General features: G+C 41.0%; 2 protein-coding genes across 3 annotated transcripts in view; one reads left to right on the forward strand and one right to left on the reverse strand.

Annotated features, from left to right (window-relative positions):
* The window catches only part of LOC146483198 (QRFP-like peptide receptor), a 167,613-nt gene extending 160,253 nt beyond the window's left edge, over positions 1-7,360 (reverse strand). Inside the window, exon 1 of the mRNA XM_085106413.1 lies at positions 4,380-7,360. Coding sequence (XP_084962539.1) covers positions 5,164-6,177 — 1,014 coding nt within the window. The 5' untranslated portion in view covers positions 6,178-7,360 and the 3' untranslated portion in view covers positions 4,380-5,163. The remainder of the gene's footprint in view (positions 1-4,379) is intronic.
* LOC146483207 (deleted in lung and esophageal cancer protein 1-like) overlaps positions 1-14,201 on the forward strand; it is a 43,187-nt gene extending 28,986 nt beyond the window's left edge. For both annotated transcript variants that reach the window (XM_085106344.1, XM_085106343.1), the window contains exons 30-38: positions 522-760; positions 1,651-1,767; positions 2,056-2,147; positions 9,504-9,564; positions 10,206-10,391; positions 11,248-11,415; positions 11,882-12,035; positions 12,853-12,976; positions 13,894-14,201. In XM_085106344.1, the coding sequence (XP_084962470.1) occupies positions 522-760; positions 1,651-1,767; positions 2,056-2,147; positions 9,504-9,564; positions 10,206-10,391; positions 11,248-11,415; positions 11,882-12,035; positions 12,853-12,976; positions 13,894-14,029 (1,277 nt within the window). In that variant the 3' untranslated portion in view covers positions 14,030-14,201. The remainder of the gene's footprint in view (positions 1-521; positions 761-1,650; positions 1,768-2,055; positions 2,148-9,503; positions 9,565-10,205; positions 10,392-11,247; positions 11,416-11,881; positions 12,036-12,852; positions 12,977-13,893) is intronic.
* Positions 14,202-15,731: the final 1,530 nt, after the last annotated feature.

The raw sequence follows: 15,731 nt of genomic DNA on the forward strand, positions 1-15,731 counted from the left end.
ATACCGCCTTTATGTGATTGGTTTTCGTACCAGAATGAGATTCTAGATCAAGTGAAGCTACCGGGTGAATGCGCACCGGTGCGACTCATACCGACGTGACATTTTTGACCAGTATCATCCGAACAGATGTAGAACCACATGTGAGAACCGAGACGAACTTGTACCGGTTTGAAAATCGTACCGTTTTCACTTCCTTAAAGGGGACGTATCATGGGTTTTTTGATATTTTTTGTTAAGAATGATGAAATAAGACCTTTAATCAGCTGTCAAATAATTCTAGAATGACGAGACGAAAGTAATCATCTCAATTCTTCGGCCTACTCTGTCTCTGGCTAGAGGCACTAATCGACAGTTTTATTGCACTGGGGTGATGATTTATAACAAACCTGACAATTATTTCGTTGTTTCTGTTGACAGACAAACATTTTTGGGTGTTGAATTGACAGCAAATTTGCGTGATACTTCCCCTTTAAATAATTCACTCCAGGTGATTTCCCAATTGCTTGTCTTCTTCTTCACAGACATTCGCTTAGACTGGGAAGCATACAACATCCTACCACAGGACTCTCAGCTTCTGGACATGTTGGTATTCATTGGTCAGCCCCTGCCAGTGTTCAAGGATGGACAGGAGGTGGTACCGGCTGTCAAGGAAGAGGACTGTTATCAGCGTGAGGAGGAGAAACCATTCATACAAGTCAAGCTGAGAGAACACGATGGAATATGCGCAAACAGGCCATTTGATGTCACACCCAGTCAACAGGTTAGAGAGTCATGGGTATTTCACGGGCTTTACTTTGTTTTTTCATTGTTGTTGTTGTTGTTGTTGTTGTTGTTGTGGTCTTCTTTTATTGACTTCCTTTGTCTAGACCATCAAGGGAACCATATGCATTTTCTTTATCTTTTCTTTTAACAAAGACACGTAGTCAAACAAGTAGAAAAAAATACCTTCTTAATTTCTACCTTCCTCCATTCTCCCTTTTATTTTTACTTCTCGTTTATGTTTCCTTTTTTCTTTTCCTTCGTTATTGTATATTATAACTAATTGTGATTTTACCTATCTCGCCACTATCGTTCTATTAAACTTTGTAATTTAGCATTAGTTTTTAAAACAAAGCGCGTGTGCATCCTAATCTAATTCCTATTGGCGTCATCATGGTACATTTTGCAACACACGCACGGCCGTGTGTCCATCCGATGACGTCCGATGACGTCCGATGGGAAAGCATGCGCGCGCTATGTTATAAAAACCTTTTTACAGAGAGACAACACCGTAAGAAATTTATATTTATAAGAGCTTGTCGAAGTTTAATGAAATGTTTTTGTACAGATAATTTTGTAATTAATCAGGAACAAAAACTGTTTTCCAGGAATCATTTACTTTATTTTCACTACATTATAAAAGAATTGGTTCATGCTTTTAGCTGTGCGTATATCGAGCGAGTTACGGATGCACTTGGGAAGTTTGGAGAGCACTCAAGCTAGAGTTGCTTTCGGCTACGCCTCGAGCAACTCTTACGCCCAAAACCCTCTAAACTCACGTTATTAGCTGGGTCCTCAATTTATGATGAACTGTCGTGCCTTCGCTCTCAACGTGACTAATGATGACATGTATTGCAGCATTCAAGCGATGTCATCTTTTTTTGCTTCCAGGTGATTCCTGCTAAAGGCCATACCTCCGCCAAGGTGTCTTTCTACCCTCACACAGAAAACCCGTCTGGTGAACTGTGCACTGGATACGCTGCAGCTTACATGAGCTTAGATCCTCAGGTATAAGGTCATATCAAATAAGAAATAAGTCTAAATTTCACTGATTTCATGACAGACATTTTGGCATTCTTGGAAAAATAACAAAGTTTCCCGTGAATGAAGTAATATATCAAACAGAAGGAAGAGTGTTTCATCAGATTTCCAAACACCGAGAAGGGGGTTGAAAAACGTTTTTTGATATAACTTCCCAAACCTTAAAAATTCCAGGAGAACTTTAAAGCAGAAGCACACCAGTTTTGAAGTGTTTTCCTTTGTATTCTCTTTAACTACTTCCAACTTTTTTTATAGGTCCTCGAGATACCTGGGCGTGTGAAACGACTGCATGGTGTGGAGTTAAAACCCTTCCGCCTAGACATGACAGCCAACATCGACCCTGCCTTGTAAGTTAAGCGAGTTTTATGTAACAAATGGATGAAGGGTTGTGTTATTTTCTAAAGCAACTGTGGTGCTGTGTCGGCGGGGGGGGGGGGGGGGGGAGGGGAGGGGGGCTAAACACGAAAATTTGGTTGTCATATAAAGAAGATTTTGACTTCACTAACACGAGACATTCAATGTGAATAGTTTATTTAGGATGAGTCAACCAGCCATCTGAAGAATGTAACTTAATGCACTAGCATTAAGTGAATCGTTGCAAATTCCACTTGAAAAATAAACTATACATTGAATGGTTCAAAAACTAAGAATTGCGCCACGCCAGATACGAAAAAAACACTAACAACCACCCTTAAAAAGAGGCCAAAAAATATGTCGAAACGTATTCCCCATCTAATGCAGTGGCACTGGGCCCCGAGAAAAGGGCACAAAATACATGCTTACAAAATTACACGAGAAAACCTATCTAAAATAAAACTTCAGCGAAAAAATAGCAAGGTGACTGACCGACATAGAATAACAAGAATCTCCCGCCAAACATATAAAACTTTTGGAGACACTTGTTTAGTTCCTACAGTGTCACTTCTTCAATTTTTCTGTGAAATTCGTCTTCGTTTTGAAGCCATGCTGAAAAATATTAGATGTTTCATTGTTTTCATTTTAGTTTTAGTGCTCGTCAGTTTTTGTGAACAAGGGATTGTATTTTCATTTTCGCCCTAGAATATGAGGTTTAAAAAGATTACATAACTTACTATTTAATGCCGTCAAACCAAACTTTGTTGCAATTTATGTATTTTTTGTAACAGCCTCTTCGTTCATCGAAATAATTTCCTCTTAATTAACCGTGGCGAAACGGGAAGCCATCTTGTTTGTCTTCGGTTGCTCGGAGGTGAATAGTACTTGGCTAATCACCTCCGAGCTAGCCAATCAGCGCGCGCGAAAAAGTACTATTCACTTGTGTGGTATATACTAATAGTAGTATTTCTCACTTATTCCAGCCCCATTCATAATATTTTCGTCCACACGTACAGTTTTCTTCCTATGCACACGAAAAAAAAAAAAAAACTGAGGTGTAGCATGTAGAGAAATCGCGAGACAAGCGTTCCTGTATTGACGCCAGAGCCTACTATCCCCAGTGTCCCGTCTTGCGCGATATTCTACCCAACCGGAAGTGAAATTTGCCACTTTAAAACGCCTCAAACGCGGGGAAGAAAAATCGATAACGAATTTTTTTTTCGATTTTCATAAGAGAACAACAGGAAGATTTCATGAAGCAAATTAAAAAAATTCTGTCGTATACACACTTTAATTGAAGTTCTTTTAATTGCATGTAAAAACCGACAAACTTTGCGACTTTTCCGATTGTATTCTGGGAACAATTTACACTAAATTACAGTATTTAGGGTTAAGCACTCAGGTTTGAAAACGGTTAGCTTTCATTTATTGTGATGGGTAGCTGTATGTATAAGTTAAAAATTTCAATCCTTGAAAGCTAGTCTAGTCCTCGTTGGTGTAGTGGTTATGGATAGAAAAAATGATGCAAACGACTCAGGCTTGAGGGGAACACTTTTTTTTTTTTTCCTTCTTTTATGCTTAAGGACGGTGCCTACTATTGTTACTGCGCATACGTTCTGCGCATCGCGAGATACTCGGGTTTCCTATGGGTGGTGCCTACTAATACGGAAATATTTTTGCGCGGTTTAAAACTATACGGAGAAAGCAGAACTTACCAAATGCCTTTGGTATCTCTAGAGAAAATCTGTGGTAACCGTGCATTTTTCAGAGAAAATTAAGCGTCGATTTAGGAAAAAATCCCATAAAATGGTTTATATTTTGGCGCCCTTTTAGAGATATTGTTGCTTAATTATCTCTGAAAAATGCGTGGTTACCCCCAATTTTCTTTTTGGATTCCAATAGGCCTTGCTAAGATCTGCTTTTCACGCATAGTAATGAACCGCACAAAAATACCTCGGTATTAGTAGGCATCGTCCTTAAGTTTCAAGTGAGTTTTACTTCATGTCGTTTTATGTGAAGGACAAAAGTCAATTGGAGTTATGAAAACGAGTGCTAACCTTTTGAAAATTCGAGGAATTCAAGATGGCCGCCGTTAGAAATCATGACGTATGATGTGACGTTATCGAGTGATGTTGCGGACATCAAAGGAAACATTTTGGGATGTGGTAGTTTCCCTTTAAGGCCCCGTTTATATGGAGACAAGTTGTCCCGGGTAGGAGGGTCACTCGCCTACTCCGCCGAGCTACCCTGGGCGAGCCAACTTTTCCTACATTTCCTTACAAAATTTGGCGAACCGTCTACATGAGAAACAAAAAGTTGGCTCGGCTGGAAGGGTGACCCGCCTAGCCGGGTCACCCTTTTTCGATGGTAGGGTCACCCTCCTAGCCGGGCCAACTTTTCTCAATATAAACACTTTGGCTTGCCCAGCCGGGTCAACTCCGTCAAGGCGAGACAATTAGAGCATGCGCGAGCGCTGTTGGCTTGGGCAAAGGGGTCACCTTTTTTTTCTCATATAAACACTCGCTGAAGTTGACTCGGCTGGGAGGGTGACCCTCTTTCCCGAGACAACTTTTCTCCTTTTAAACGGGGCCCTTACTTTCCATTTTACAACTTCAGTAATCTTGGAGTTATAAAAGTACGGTGAGCCGCTCACTATTTCATTTGGCTATGGAATGATGCGACGCTTTACAGTCGATCCACGTCACGCGTGACCAGTACTTCCGAGAATGAAATGATCTGAACATTCGAATCTTCTTTGTAATGTCCGTCATTTGAATGGAATGTTGAACATTTCTCTGCAAATCTTTCCGAAAAAGACGCATTAACGGGAAAAAAAGATTCAAAATACTTAAGTGAACAATTGTTATTCTTGAAATACTTAATGCTGTAATGTAAAGAAAACGTCATAGCTTTATACCGTCAATAAACTAGGAAATTTCTATGGGAACTCTGAAATCTCGTTGGCGATGTTCGAAAACTGGCATGTAAATTTCAAACTCCGTTCAAATTTCAAAAATTCCGGTCACGCGTGACGTGGATTGTCTGTAAAGACTTTTTCTGCACCGCGCTGAAACACTTCACAAGTCTTTTAAGACCTGCACGATAGTTTGGACTGAAAATTAGACAGATGCAAGGATTGGTGGCACAATTCACGCGAGCGATAAGCATGAGGATACGCAAGTAAAGAATATTGCCGCAAGGCCATCCACCCTCCCACTCAAAGAAATGAAGCAATGTGGTAATACTGAAGGGTACCCAGCATAGTACAAACCCTAACACGATAGCAATGGCCATCTTTAAGACGCTTCTGTTTCTTTTTCTGCGTCGTTTCTCCGTTTTGACGGACGATCCGCCTGGAAATTTCTGCGTCTTGAGCTTGATGAGGATGATTATGTAAATTGTGGCTAACAATGTTATGGGGATATAAAAAAATACAACGAAGGTTGATAGAAAAAAATTCCCGAGGGATGAAGACTCTCCAAAAGCTTCATTCCAACGCAGCTCACACACCAACTGTCCTTGGGATTCGACAAGTTTGAAGGCAAATAAATATGGCAAGCAGACTGCCGTCGCGATGATCCACGTGGCGAGAATGAAGAAAGGGCACCGCTTTAAACTGATGAGTGGGGAACGGAGAGGAAATACCACAGCTCCAAATCGATCCACTGCGATTAGAACCAGGCTTTGGATCGATACTACAGTGGAGACATCTGCTAAGAAGGGAACCAACTTACACAAAGCCTGGCCAAGAGAACCACTGATAAGCCAAGAGCCCGCGTATAAATGTGTTAGGTCCCACGGTAACAGGAATATTGGATACAGCAGGTCGGACATGGCCATGTTGACCATAAAAAAGTTGATCGGTGTCCGTAACGCTTTTGTTTTGTAAACTATGATTCCGATGAATGAATTCCCAAGCAGAGAAACAACGAATATCAGGCAGTAAGCAAAGGTTGTTCCAATTTTTTCTGCTCTACGATTCAGTGGAATGAAGCAGCTTGATCCATTCATCGTTGTATTCATGTTTCCTGGCTAATAGTTCTATTCCTCCAAAGTCGTCTGGCTTCTTTCAAGAGCACAAGCGTTACTTTGTTTGTGCCCAAGGCGAAAACGACTCGTCAAACGCTGGCAATTAAGCGATAGAATTTTCATTGAAGCAATATAATTGTTTGCTCATGGCGCAGATGTTTGCTTTAAAAACAGTCAATTTTATTAATCCGGCTCTTCTCTGTTTAAAACTCCGTTACCTTGTTTGTGTAAGCAAGTCACTCAAAATTCTGCAGTTGGGAAGTAGTTGCAGTTACCAAATAGCTTAGCGAATTAGGACAGATTATTTGATTTCATGCACGCTTTCTTTCCTAATGGAGTTCGAAAAAAATAATCAAGTTTATAGTTTGTGCCTTAAATTAACTCGCCTCTGTGTTCGGTATATTGTCATGGTTAGTTTCTAAGGAACTGTGTGTATAGCTGCGTCGGCTGTGGGGGAGTACAAACAAATATTTGGTTTTGATACGGCAAAGAGATTAAAAAGCTGACGTTTCGAACGCTATACTTCATCGTCAGAGCTTGTCATCGAAAAACTTTAACAGATAATGTCGAGTCTTTTGAGCCGACAGATTTGCTGATTATAAATTTTGATTTTGGCCGTTCTGTACCAGTAAACTAACCAAATATGTGGTGTAATTATTCATATATTCATGTCGGAACTCTTGAGGTATGTTTGTGCAAAGCTTTTTTACTGTTTGTCTTCTCAAGAGATGGAGATAATGTCTTTGTGACTCTTTATTTATTGAAACTTTGCAGCTATCAGAGCCAATTCATGGAGTGTGTGGGCGCACTGACCTTTCAGTACCATGCCGAAAATAGCTTACTCAGCGCTAATAACTTGTTTGCCGATGTCAGCGTTAACGGTTTCAATCTTTTAAAATTCCTCTAGCTCAAACTACAGTCGAACCTGTATTAAGCGGCACCGTATTAATCAGTCAGTTGTCAAAGTCCCGAAAATTACTTCCCTTAATTACTGTAATCCTCACCTGTATTAAACGGTCACCTCTATTAAGCCGTCGCGGTCACCCTTTACTAAGTCCTAACGAGTTGTTTCTATTGTCTTCGTCTGTTTTAAACAGCCACCTTGCAAAAAGGAAACCGCTTAATATGGTAGTTTCTAACGAGCTGCACGATCTTGGCGTTAATGTTGTATTCGTCCGTTTCAATACCATGCTTTCCTTTGTCATGGCAATTATCGCCGAACTTTCTTTACCCAAAATGAATGTGGTTTTTTTAGCGCTTTAGTGCATAAACTGTACCCTAAGTTGTCAAATATTATATACACTCGATTGTAAAAACGTTGACACCTAAAAAGTATAAACCATGAACGATGAAACCTAATGGATTTGTGGGTAGTGTTTAAAAATTGGTCTTGTTGGCCAACTTTACACTTTAAGGAAAGCTTGGACAGTTTCCATCATTCACCACGTGTATCAACCGTCGCACGAGAATAGAATATTATGTAAATAAATTTAGTACACTTATACCCATAAAGCCATTGGGTGTCAACGTTTTTGCAATCGAATGAAAAATGTCGTTTTTGCTGTGTCTGACGTGTTTTCTGTGCAACCTGTAATAAGGACGGTGCCTACTAATACCGAAGTATTTTTGCGTGGTTTATGACTATGCGGAAAAAGCAGATTTAAGCAAGGGCTATTGGAATCCAAAAAGAAAATTGGGGGCAACCACGCAATTTCCAGAGATAATTAAGCAACGATAATTCAAAAAAGCAGTAAAATTCAAAGCAATGTATGGAGTTTTTTTCCATTTTGAAACTTTATTATCTCTGAAAAATGCAAGGCTACCCCCAATTTTCTTTTTGGGTACCAAGAGCACTTGCTAAGTTCTACTTTCTCCGCATAGTTTTAAACCGCGCAAAAATATCCCTATATTATTAGGCACCACCTATAGGAAACCCGAGTATCTCGAGATGCGCAGAATGTATATCCGCAAAAACAAAAGTAGGCACCGTCCTTAAGCGGTCAACCTGTATCAAGTGGTCACTTAGCCATTCCCCGAGGGTGACCGCTTAATACAGGTTCGACTCAATCTTAATACGAGTTGCCTTGAGTTCTCGCGGAAGGCGAGTTTTCGCGCGCGCGCGTGTTTTTGTGGGTTTACTATCCCAGGCTCCCTAAGAGAAATAAGTCGGGAAATAAAAAGTCAAGGTGTACTCACGGAAACACTTGAAGTATTTTTTTTGTTTTTCATAGCTATCCTTGTTAGCTGATTAAAAATGCGCCATGTGTGTTTGTCAGATGGCGGCAAATTTTATTTTGGAAAAATAGCTCAGCGCTGTTGACGCTTTTGACTTAGGGTGCGTTCGATTGACCCTATTCTGGAATAGGAATACATACAACAATGACATGAAATCCCTCACAAGACGTTTTAGGAGTTATTGGGGTACTAAATGTCTCAATATATATCATGTGTTAGCGAATGTTTGCAGAAATGTCTTCTCAAATTACTTTTAAAAAGAGAACTTTAACAGCTATTACGCTTATTCTTTTTTTTTTTTGCCATTAGCTTAAAGCTAGCTTTTTAAAACATTTTTAACGAGTGAGATGAAAACCTCAGGTAACTTTTAAATAGGGTTAAATGTAATTTAACTTAGTAAAGAACTTTGAGCAAGTTTGCTCCCTGGTGGCGTGGCGTAGCGTGGCGTTAGCGTTTATTGGCGTATAGTTTGAACACTGGTGGCGCGTTAGCATCAAGATTTGGGCCGTTTGTTGTTTTGCATTACTGTTTGGACCTGGTTCAGGTCCGCGGGCAGTTGCGTGGCCAGCGGTATTCTCCTGGGGTTTAGGCGTGCTCCTTTGCACGTGCTCGGAATTTTACTCTACTCGGCGTTTTTCGTGGCGTGGTTGGTTTAGCGCGTTTTGTTGGGCTTTTCTTTCCCTCCCTTCCTTGCCGGTAGTGTTAGTTTGTTATTGTTTGGGGTTGGTGTTGGGGGTTGAGTATGGGTTAGGGTTAGTTCTATGTCTTACTTACATATCATTTTTTCACTGAGCTTCTAGTGTCAGTGTGACGGGTGCTAGGGTTGGGGTTGGGTTGAGGGCGGGGCTCGTGGCTGGGTTGTGGGTAGGGCAGGCTCATGGGGTGTTGTACCTACCTGGTTTTGGGTTGGTGGTGCCGGCCCTCTGGCTCCTGGGCACCCAACCTCCATTTGCGACGTGGGCGTTAATCGTGGATTAGCGTTAATTGTCTCTCGAACAACCGTGCCCAGATGGTTAATGACAAAATTCACTGTATCACAGTTTGGAAGGCTTAAATATTGGATTGTTTCTTTGTTTGTCAATCAGGCTTTCTGTGGAAACCGAGGAAGACAGAGGCACTGAGTTCATCACAGCGGCGTCTGATCTGGTTAGTTTCATTCTCTTGCATAGTCATGTTATTACTATTTTTATTTTATTTTATGTCGAGCATTTACACTAAAAGGCCGAATAGGTGGTAAAAAGTATATATTCATCGAAGGTTTGGTTTATCAACAAAGTTGCTTTACTTATCAACTCTGTTGATAAACCAAGCATTCGTATTTACTCCCCACCGATGCAGCACCGCAGTTTCGTTAGAAACCAACCTTTTATAAATTCTCATCGACCTCGTGAAAATGGGGATGAAGGGGCGATGTTGAAAGTGCCCGCACTTACGTAAAACATTCGTAACTTTTTACAAGTTTAAACCAATTAAAATCCACCAAATTTCGTTACTTTTCCTATAATTAATCTGACAGCAATTTGGTATGACGTGTCATTGTTCCCGTGACTTGACACTTCCATGGCAACAATATTCTGTTACGCATGTGTAATAGCACGTTTAGCCGTAAGTATTGGTTTGGATCATTTTTGAAGCATCTATGGTCTTCTGTCGCAAATACATTTGGGCGTTCGTGTATGTGGACTATTTTGGCAGTACAATCGAAGGAAAAGTTTATGAAAATGACGAGGAAATCTTTCTCGTAAATCATTAACACTTTTATTTCTTTTCTAACTTTCCTTCAATAGCTGCGTGATGAGACACCGCTGGTCCATCGGTTTGTGCTCGCTAACACCACAGAAACACCGCTGGCCATGAGGTTTGAAGCGAAGGCTCCTTTTAAGATCATATCTACCGAACCTCCTCCATCGGCCAAGACATCTAGGTCCCAGGCATCCGGGAACATCACAATCAAACCCGCCAAAACTTTAGAGGTATTTGAATAGTAACGTCTGCTGTTGCATTACGTAAATGCCTTCATATTACGCGCGGCACAAGGGTGAAATATAGAGAGCGAGCTTTTGGGGGCCACCCGTTCGAGGCGAAAGCGCGAGGGAGTAATAAAGTACTTGCGCATTTCTATAGTCGCGAATTGTGCTTTCTTTCAAAACAACAGCAAGACATACACTCACACAGACATATTAGATACAGTATTGATAGATTTTCCTTAGTCGACTTCTACTGAAGTCGTGTAAGCGTGGCCGTGAGGTGGTTAGCGCGTCGGACTTTCGATCTGACAATGGGAAGATTGGAGGGTCGTTGGTTCGAGGCCAGGTTGGTCTCTCCGTTGCTGTGTTGTTTCCTTAGACAAAAAACTTTGCTCTTCATTGTTTCTCTTCACCCAGGTGTATAAATGGATACTGGCGACATACTGCTGGGAGTAACCCTGCGATAGACTAGCATCCCATCCAGGGGAGGAGTAACAATACTTGTAATTACTTCGCGCTGCAGAAACCGGGTTAAGCTCAGGCCGTTTGGGCTACGTAGGTTAGAGTGTGACTTACCGACTTCTTGAATAAAAAAGTGGAACATTTAATACTGATGGGCTCGCGAGATTTACCCTGTACCACAATCGGACCTTAGAGGAGGTTAGGTAAAGTCTATGGGCAGTCGTTTCACTATGAAATTGTCAGTCTTTTCCCCAGTTTCTAACCGATCTTCACTCCTTGATGTTGCGAGTTTATGGGGATCATATTGTATGTATAGAACACCAAAATGCTATGTTGGCGTTAAGGAGGAAAGGGATGATTACTCCTTATGTTACTTTTTACCTTTTTTTTTTTTTGTCAGTTGAAGGTTGGATTCTGCTTGTCTGAAGAGCTTGTTCGCAAAGTGAACGAGCTATCGGCTGAACGCGAGGAAGATGACGGTACACGGCTCAGCGCAACCGAGGACGGAGACAGAAAACTGATCTTCAAGCAAGACCTTAAAGTGGAATTTTCAAATAATACTACACAGGTAATGGATGTTGTAACGGTGACACTAATGGTAAAAAGCAGTGAAAGTTTCGCGGCATCACCGTAGGTCCCCCACTAAGTCATGGCGCGGGGAAACTTCGCTTCCTTTCTCAGGCTTCTGGAAAAGCAGCTTTCTTTTAACACTTTTAGAATAGGCCATTTCCGAGTTGCTTTGAACTTTATTATGAAAGCGACGCTTAGTGCAAAGTTTTTGTTATGAAAATTAGTTTTTATTCATATGCAAACAAAACTAATTTTCATATGAAAAGCTTTCTACTTGGCCTCGCTTTCATAACGAGGTTCACTGCAACTCGGAAATGGCCTATAACATAGTTCGTGTTCGGTGGTTGTTTAGCAGAGGCAATTTTCCCCCAAGCTAGCGCTATCTCGTTCCACTACTCGAAGTTTACCAATCCTCTTTGTAATTACGTTTTAGCAAGTAAAACTGAAGCTTGTTTGTTTTTCAGTTAATTCCACTCATGGCTTCCATTGCCGTTCCTACTCTCCGCCTGTCTGAAGATTTCGTGGACTTTGGCACGTGCCTTGTGGGCCAATCTGTTGAAATGCACGTGACGCTGTTTAATCCTTCCCAGTCCGCCTCGTCATGGATCGCTAAGAAAGGTAACGCTTAGTAATTGTTCGTGAAGCAAGGCAAAACATGTTCGTATGTTTTTCAGTGTTATACGTATTCGTTTACGTTGAACCTGTATGTCAGAGGTATTAGTAAGTTCTCACGGTTAAGTTTTTCGCATTGTTGTTGTTGTTGATGTCATTAGGGACTTTACGCAAACACGACGCCGACGGCAAAGAAAACGTCAATAAAGAAAAGGCTTAATGAGCTAAACAATGCTGTGCACGTGCATTACAAATTTTGATACATTTCGTCGCCATCTTCGGCCAAACAACAACGTGAAATGCCCAAATTCAAGGTTTTGTGGAGAACGTGAGCACATGACAGTAAATTTTCATTATCTGTGCTAACTTGAAGACCGTTTCCACCAGTTCTGTTACTGGATAGTTCGGCCACATTGTAGAGGTTGAAAGGATTGGAATAATCGCGAAGTGGTACAAGTAACACGAATTAGTATTTTCAAGTGACGTTTTTGTTGGCGTTGCCGTCGTGGTTGCGTTAAGTCCCTATGTGCACTCTCAATGGGCCCTTTGCAGCTAACGGTCACCTGGTACAAAATCCACCATGTTGGAGAGCAAGCTACCCCCTGGGACATTCAAAAGAAAGAAAATTCAAGTTTGACTGGATGAAGTCGCTTTGTTTTGGATGTCCCAGTGTGTGGCTTGCTCTACAACATAGTGGATTTTGTACCATGTGACCGTTAGCTGCAAAGGGCCTAACGCCCCTCATGTAAGCAGGCGTGGAAAGCGTGTGGTCTCAAGGGAAAGGTTGGCTTAACTAATCTTCATTTGCTCTTTTGCTTTACAGACCCTCGTTTTCCCCCGGTCAGTCAACAAGTTTTTGTCATGTCACCAACCGAAGGATTCCTTGAGGCTAACACGAGTCTTATTGCAAGGACGAAGACCACGCTTAAAATTACCTTCACAGCAAAGTAAGTTAGCGAAGGCTACCTCTAGACTGGACAGCCTATGGGGACCATTAGATTCTAGTACGAGTACGAATACGATAACGAGATATGACTTCAAGTTTTTAGCGAAGTACTAAGAACAGATATATCCCAGAAAGCTTCATTTTACTCTTTGTGAGCGACGAACTTGACGCAGTTGTTTTGAATAACGATAGCTAAGCCCTTTTGTGATTCCAAAAAGACGAGATCACCTACGTTTCGAGGATTTGCTTTCGCCACTACGCCGTTCACACAATAACTTGTAGTAAATTGACGACGGCTATCTAGTTTTCACGCCTAAGTGACACAAGTTCACTCGGTTCGACCTGCACCGTTTGCAACGTCTTACATGGTTGGTCGAGAGGACATAGGAACGGACAACAGAACAATGCTCCCAGCTCTAAAAAACAGTAGTGAGCTTACGCAACAGGGCGGCTGAGGGAGAAGGGGACGGTGAATTATCGTTGTGTGACCAACATGACATCTTAGTACCTTCACATTTTTAGGCGATTTTCGAGTGGTGTTCTCTCATCAGTTGCAACGTGAAGACCACGAGCGGTAGGAATGTTGCAATCTAGAGTCGTAAATACTTGGACGTCACGTTGGTCACACAAGGACACTTTTCCGCCCCACCACATCAGCCGTCCTGTTGCGTTAACACCCTAATGCAGCTGCAGGTTAACAGGGTCTAGTGAAAATAGAGCTTTTGAGAAGTGCAGGTCTACTGGTTCACTTGCGCACGCTTTTTGTCCATTGGCAAAACTCTTAGTCGTATTCATACTCGGCTAGAACCTAAAGGTCTCTTATGTGACGCAGAACGAGGCAAAATGTAAAACACTGGGATGGTCTTTTGTTTGTGTCGTTGTAAACTAACAGCATTCAATTACGGTTTAATTTCTCAGGCACAATGTTGAATACGAGTGTGTCATCATAGTCAGCGGTCAACTTCAGGAAGAGGAGCAGAGACTGGTCATGAGAGGGCGTGGATCGTACGATCAAACGCACGAGCGCCTGGTGAATGTTACTACAGACACGTGACTGTAAAATGCGCGAGATGTGTCTGTTGACTGTGTGTGTTATACAGCAAGAGAAATGTTACTGTTGTGCATAATGGTGTAATTTAAACATTTTCACGTGTGGTTTGTATATAACTGTGTATATTTAGCAAATGTCACTGAATACTAAATATGTTTAACACATTTTACCAGAACTGCATTTTGTTCATTTTAATCTCTGGAACAGGAGGGCATTGCGTTAAATCTTTCCACAGGTTTTTACGAATCTCTTAATCTTCTCCATGTCGATGTAGTATTCTGAGGCCCGGTTCATGTAGATCCCCCAATTTTTGTTAAAATAGTAGGTTTTATCACTTGGCTTATATCAGTGCAAGGAGCTTACTTTCGAGGAAGCTTATTGTCGGAAAGAGGTGGAATTTTGCGTTTTCAAAGTAACCCATTTCACAGTTCTGGGCTCATTGACCTGACTTTGTTTTGATACAAGCTTCAGTGCTTTTCATATGAAAATCATTTTGTTCTTATGCTAACTAGTTTGCATTTGAATATGAAGAACATTGAGGTTTGTATCAAAACGAAGTGAACTCCAGCCTCGCTTCCACCCAAAGACCAGGTCACTAAAAGCACAACGTGATTCGGTTTGGCCTACTTGCTTGAAATACTAAACTAATGGCTCAAAACACCTAACTCTTGACGGTCTTGTAGTCGAGAGTAATTGTCGAGAGTGTTCATTAGCAAAGAATTTTAGAGTCAAATATCTTGGGGTGGCGTGTGGAGGTAGGGGGAGGGGTGCTTTCGAACAATATTTAGGATACATCGTAACTATGGAGAGCCAACGTCGCACGGGTCTTTAGCGTAAACTTTTTCTGCGAACTTACGTTCATGTGAACCTCGATCTTTAAAGGCTTCCCTGAATCATCGTGGGGCCATGAGCTCTGTACCGTGGACAACCAAGACATTGCAATTAAATATATTTAAAAATATATTTAATTGAAAATGAAATCTCAGAGCAATATTTGCTTAAGTTTCAACCTTGAAAACATCTAACTTGACCACAATTTGCAAATGACGGTGTCTTTTCTTAAATTTAGTCTCGCTGTTAATTTCAAGTCGGTGTATGTAGAAAAATATGATTTAAAAATTTTAATCAGGAAATAAGACACTGCTACCGAAACATCACATACTAAACAGTATGCTGTTCGCTTAAAGGCATTTTGCATTAACGTAAAAGTAATACTAATATTCTGCAACAAAATTGCAAAAAATGTTTATTGTACAATTTGTAAAAAAATAATAATAATAATGAGGTAAACGTATACATAAAAAGGGTATTTACATAAAATATTAAAGCATTCTGTGTCAAAAGATTTTCATTAAGTAACATGGAAACGACAGTTGAGTATTTTTAAAGTAGTAAGAGTCACTATCTCATTTTGGTGAAATAAGCGTAGCAGTTAAAGCAAATGATTTTCATAGTTCTCCGCTATTAATTTTTCCAGTAATAGAAATGTTCAACTTCTTAATCTGAACTCTATCAAAGTCACATGTTGCACTGTTGGAAAATAGACTCCTTTTCGGCAATTAATTGGGCGAATCGTTCAACCTGCTCAAGAGAAATGTCCGAGTCCTCTTTTAATTCTGAAAACTTGTCAATTGTTTCGAAGTCCAACAGCCTGACCCGCTCATGCTTGTCATCATCGTCACTATCAGAGTCTGAATCCTTGACG

The sequence above is a fragment of the Pavona decussata genome, unplaced genomic scaffold (genome assembly GCF_977016875.1).
Source record: "Pavona decussata unplaced genomic scaffold, jaPavDecu1.1 SCAFFOLD_40, whole genome shotgun sequence".
Lineage (NCBI taxonomy): Eukaryota > Metazoa > Cnidaria > Anthozoa > Scleractinia > Agariciidae > Pavona > Pavona decussata.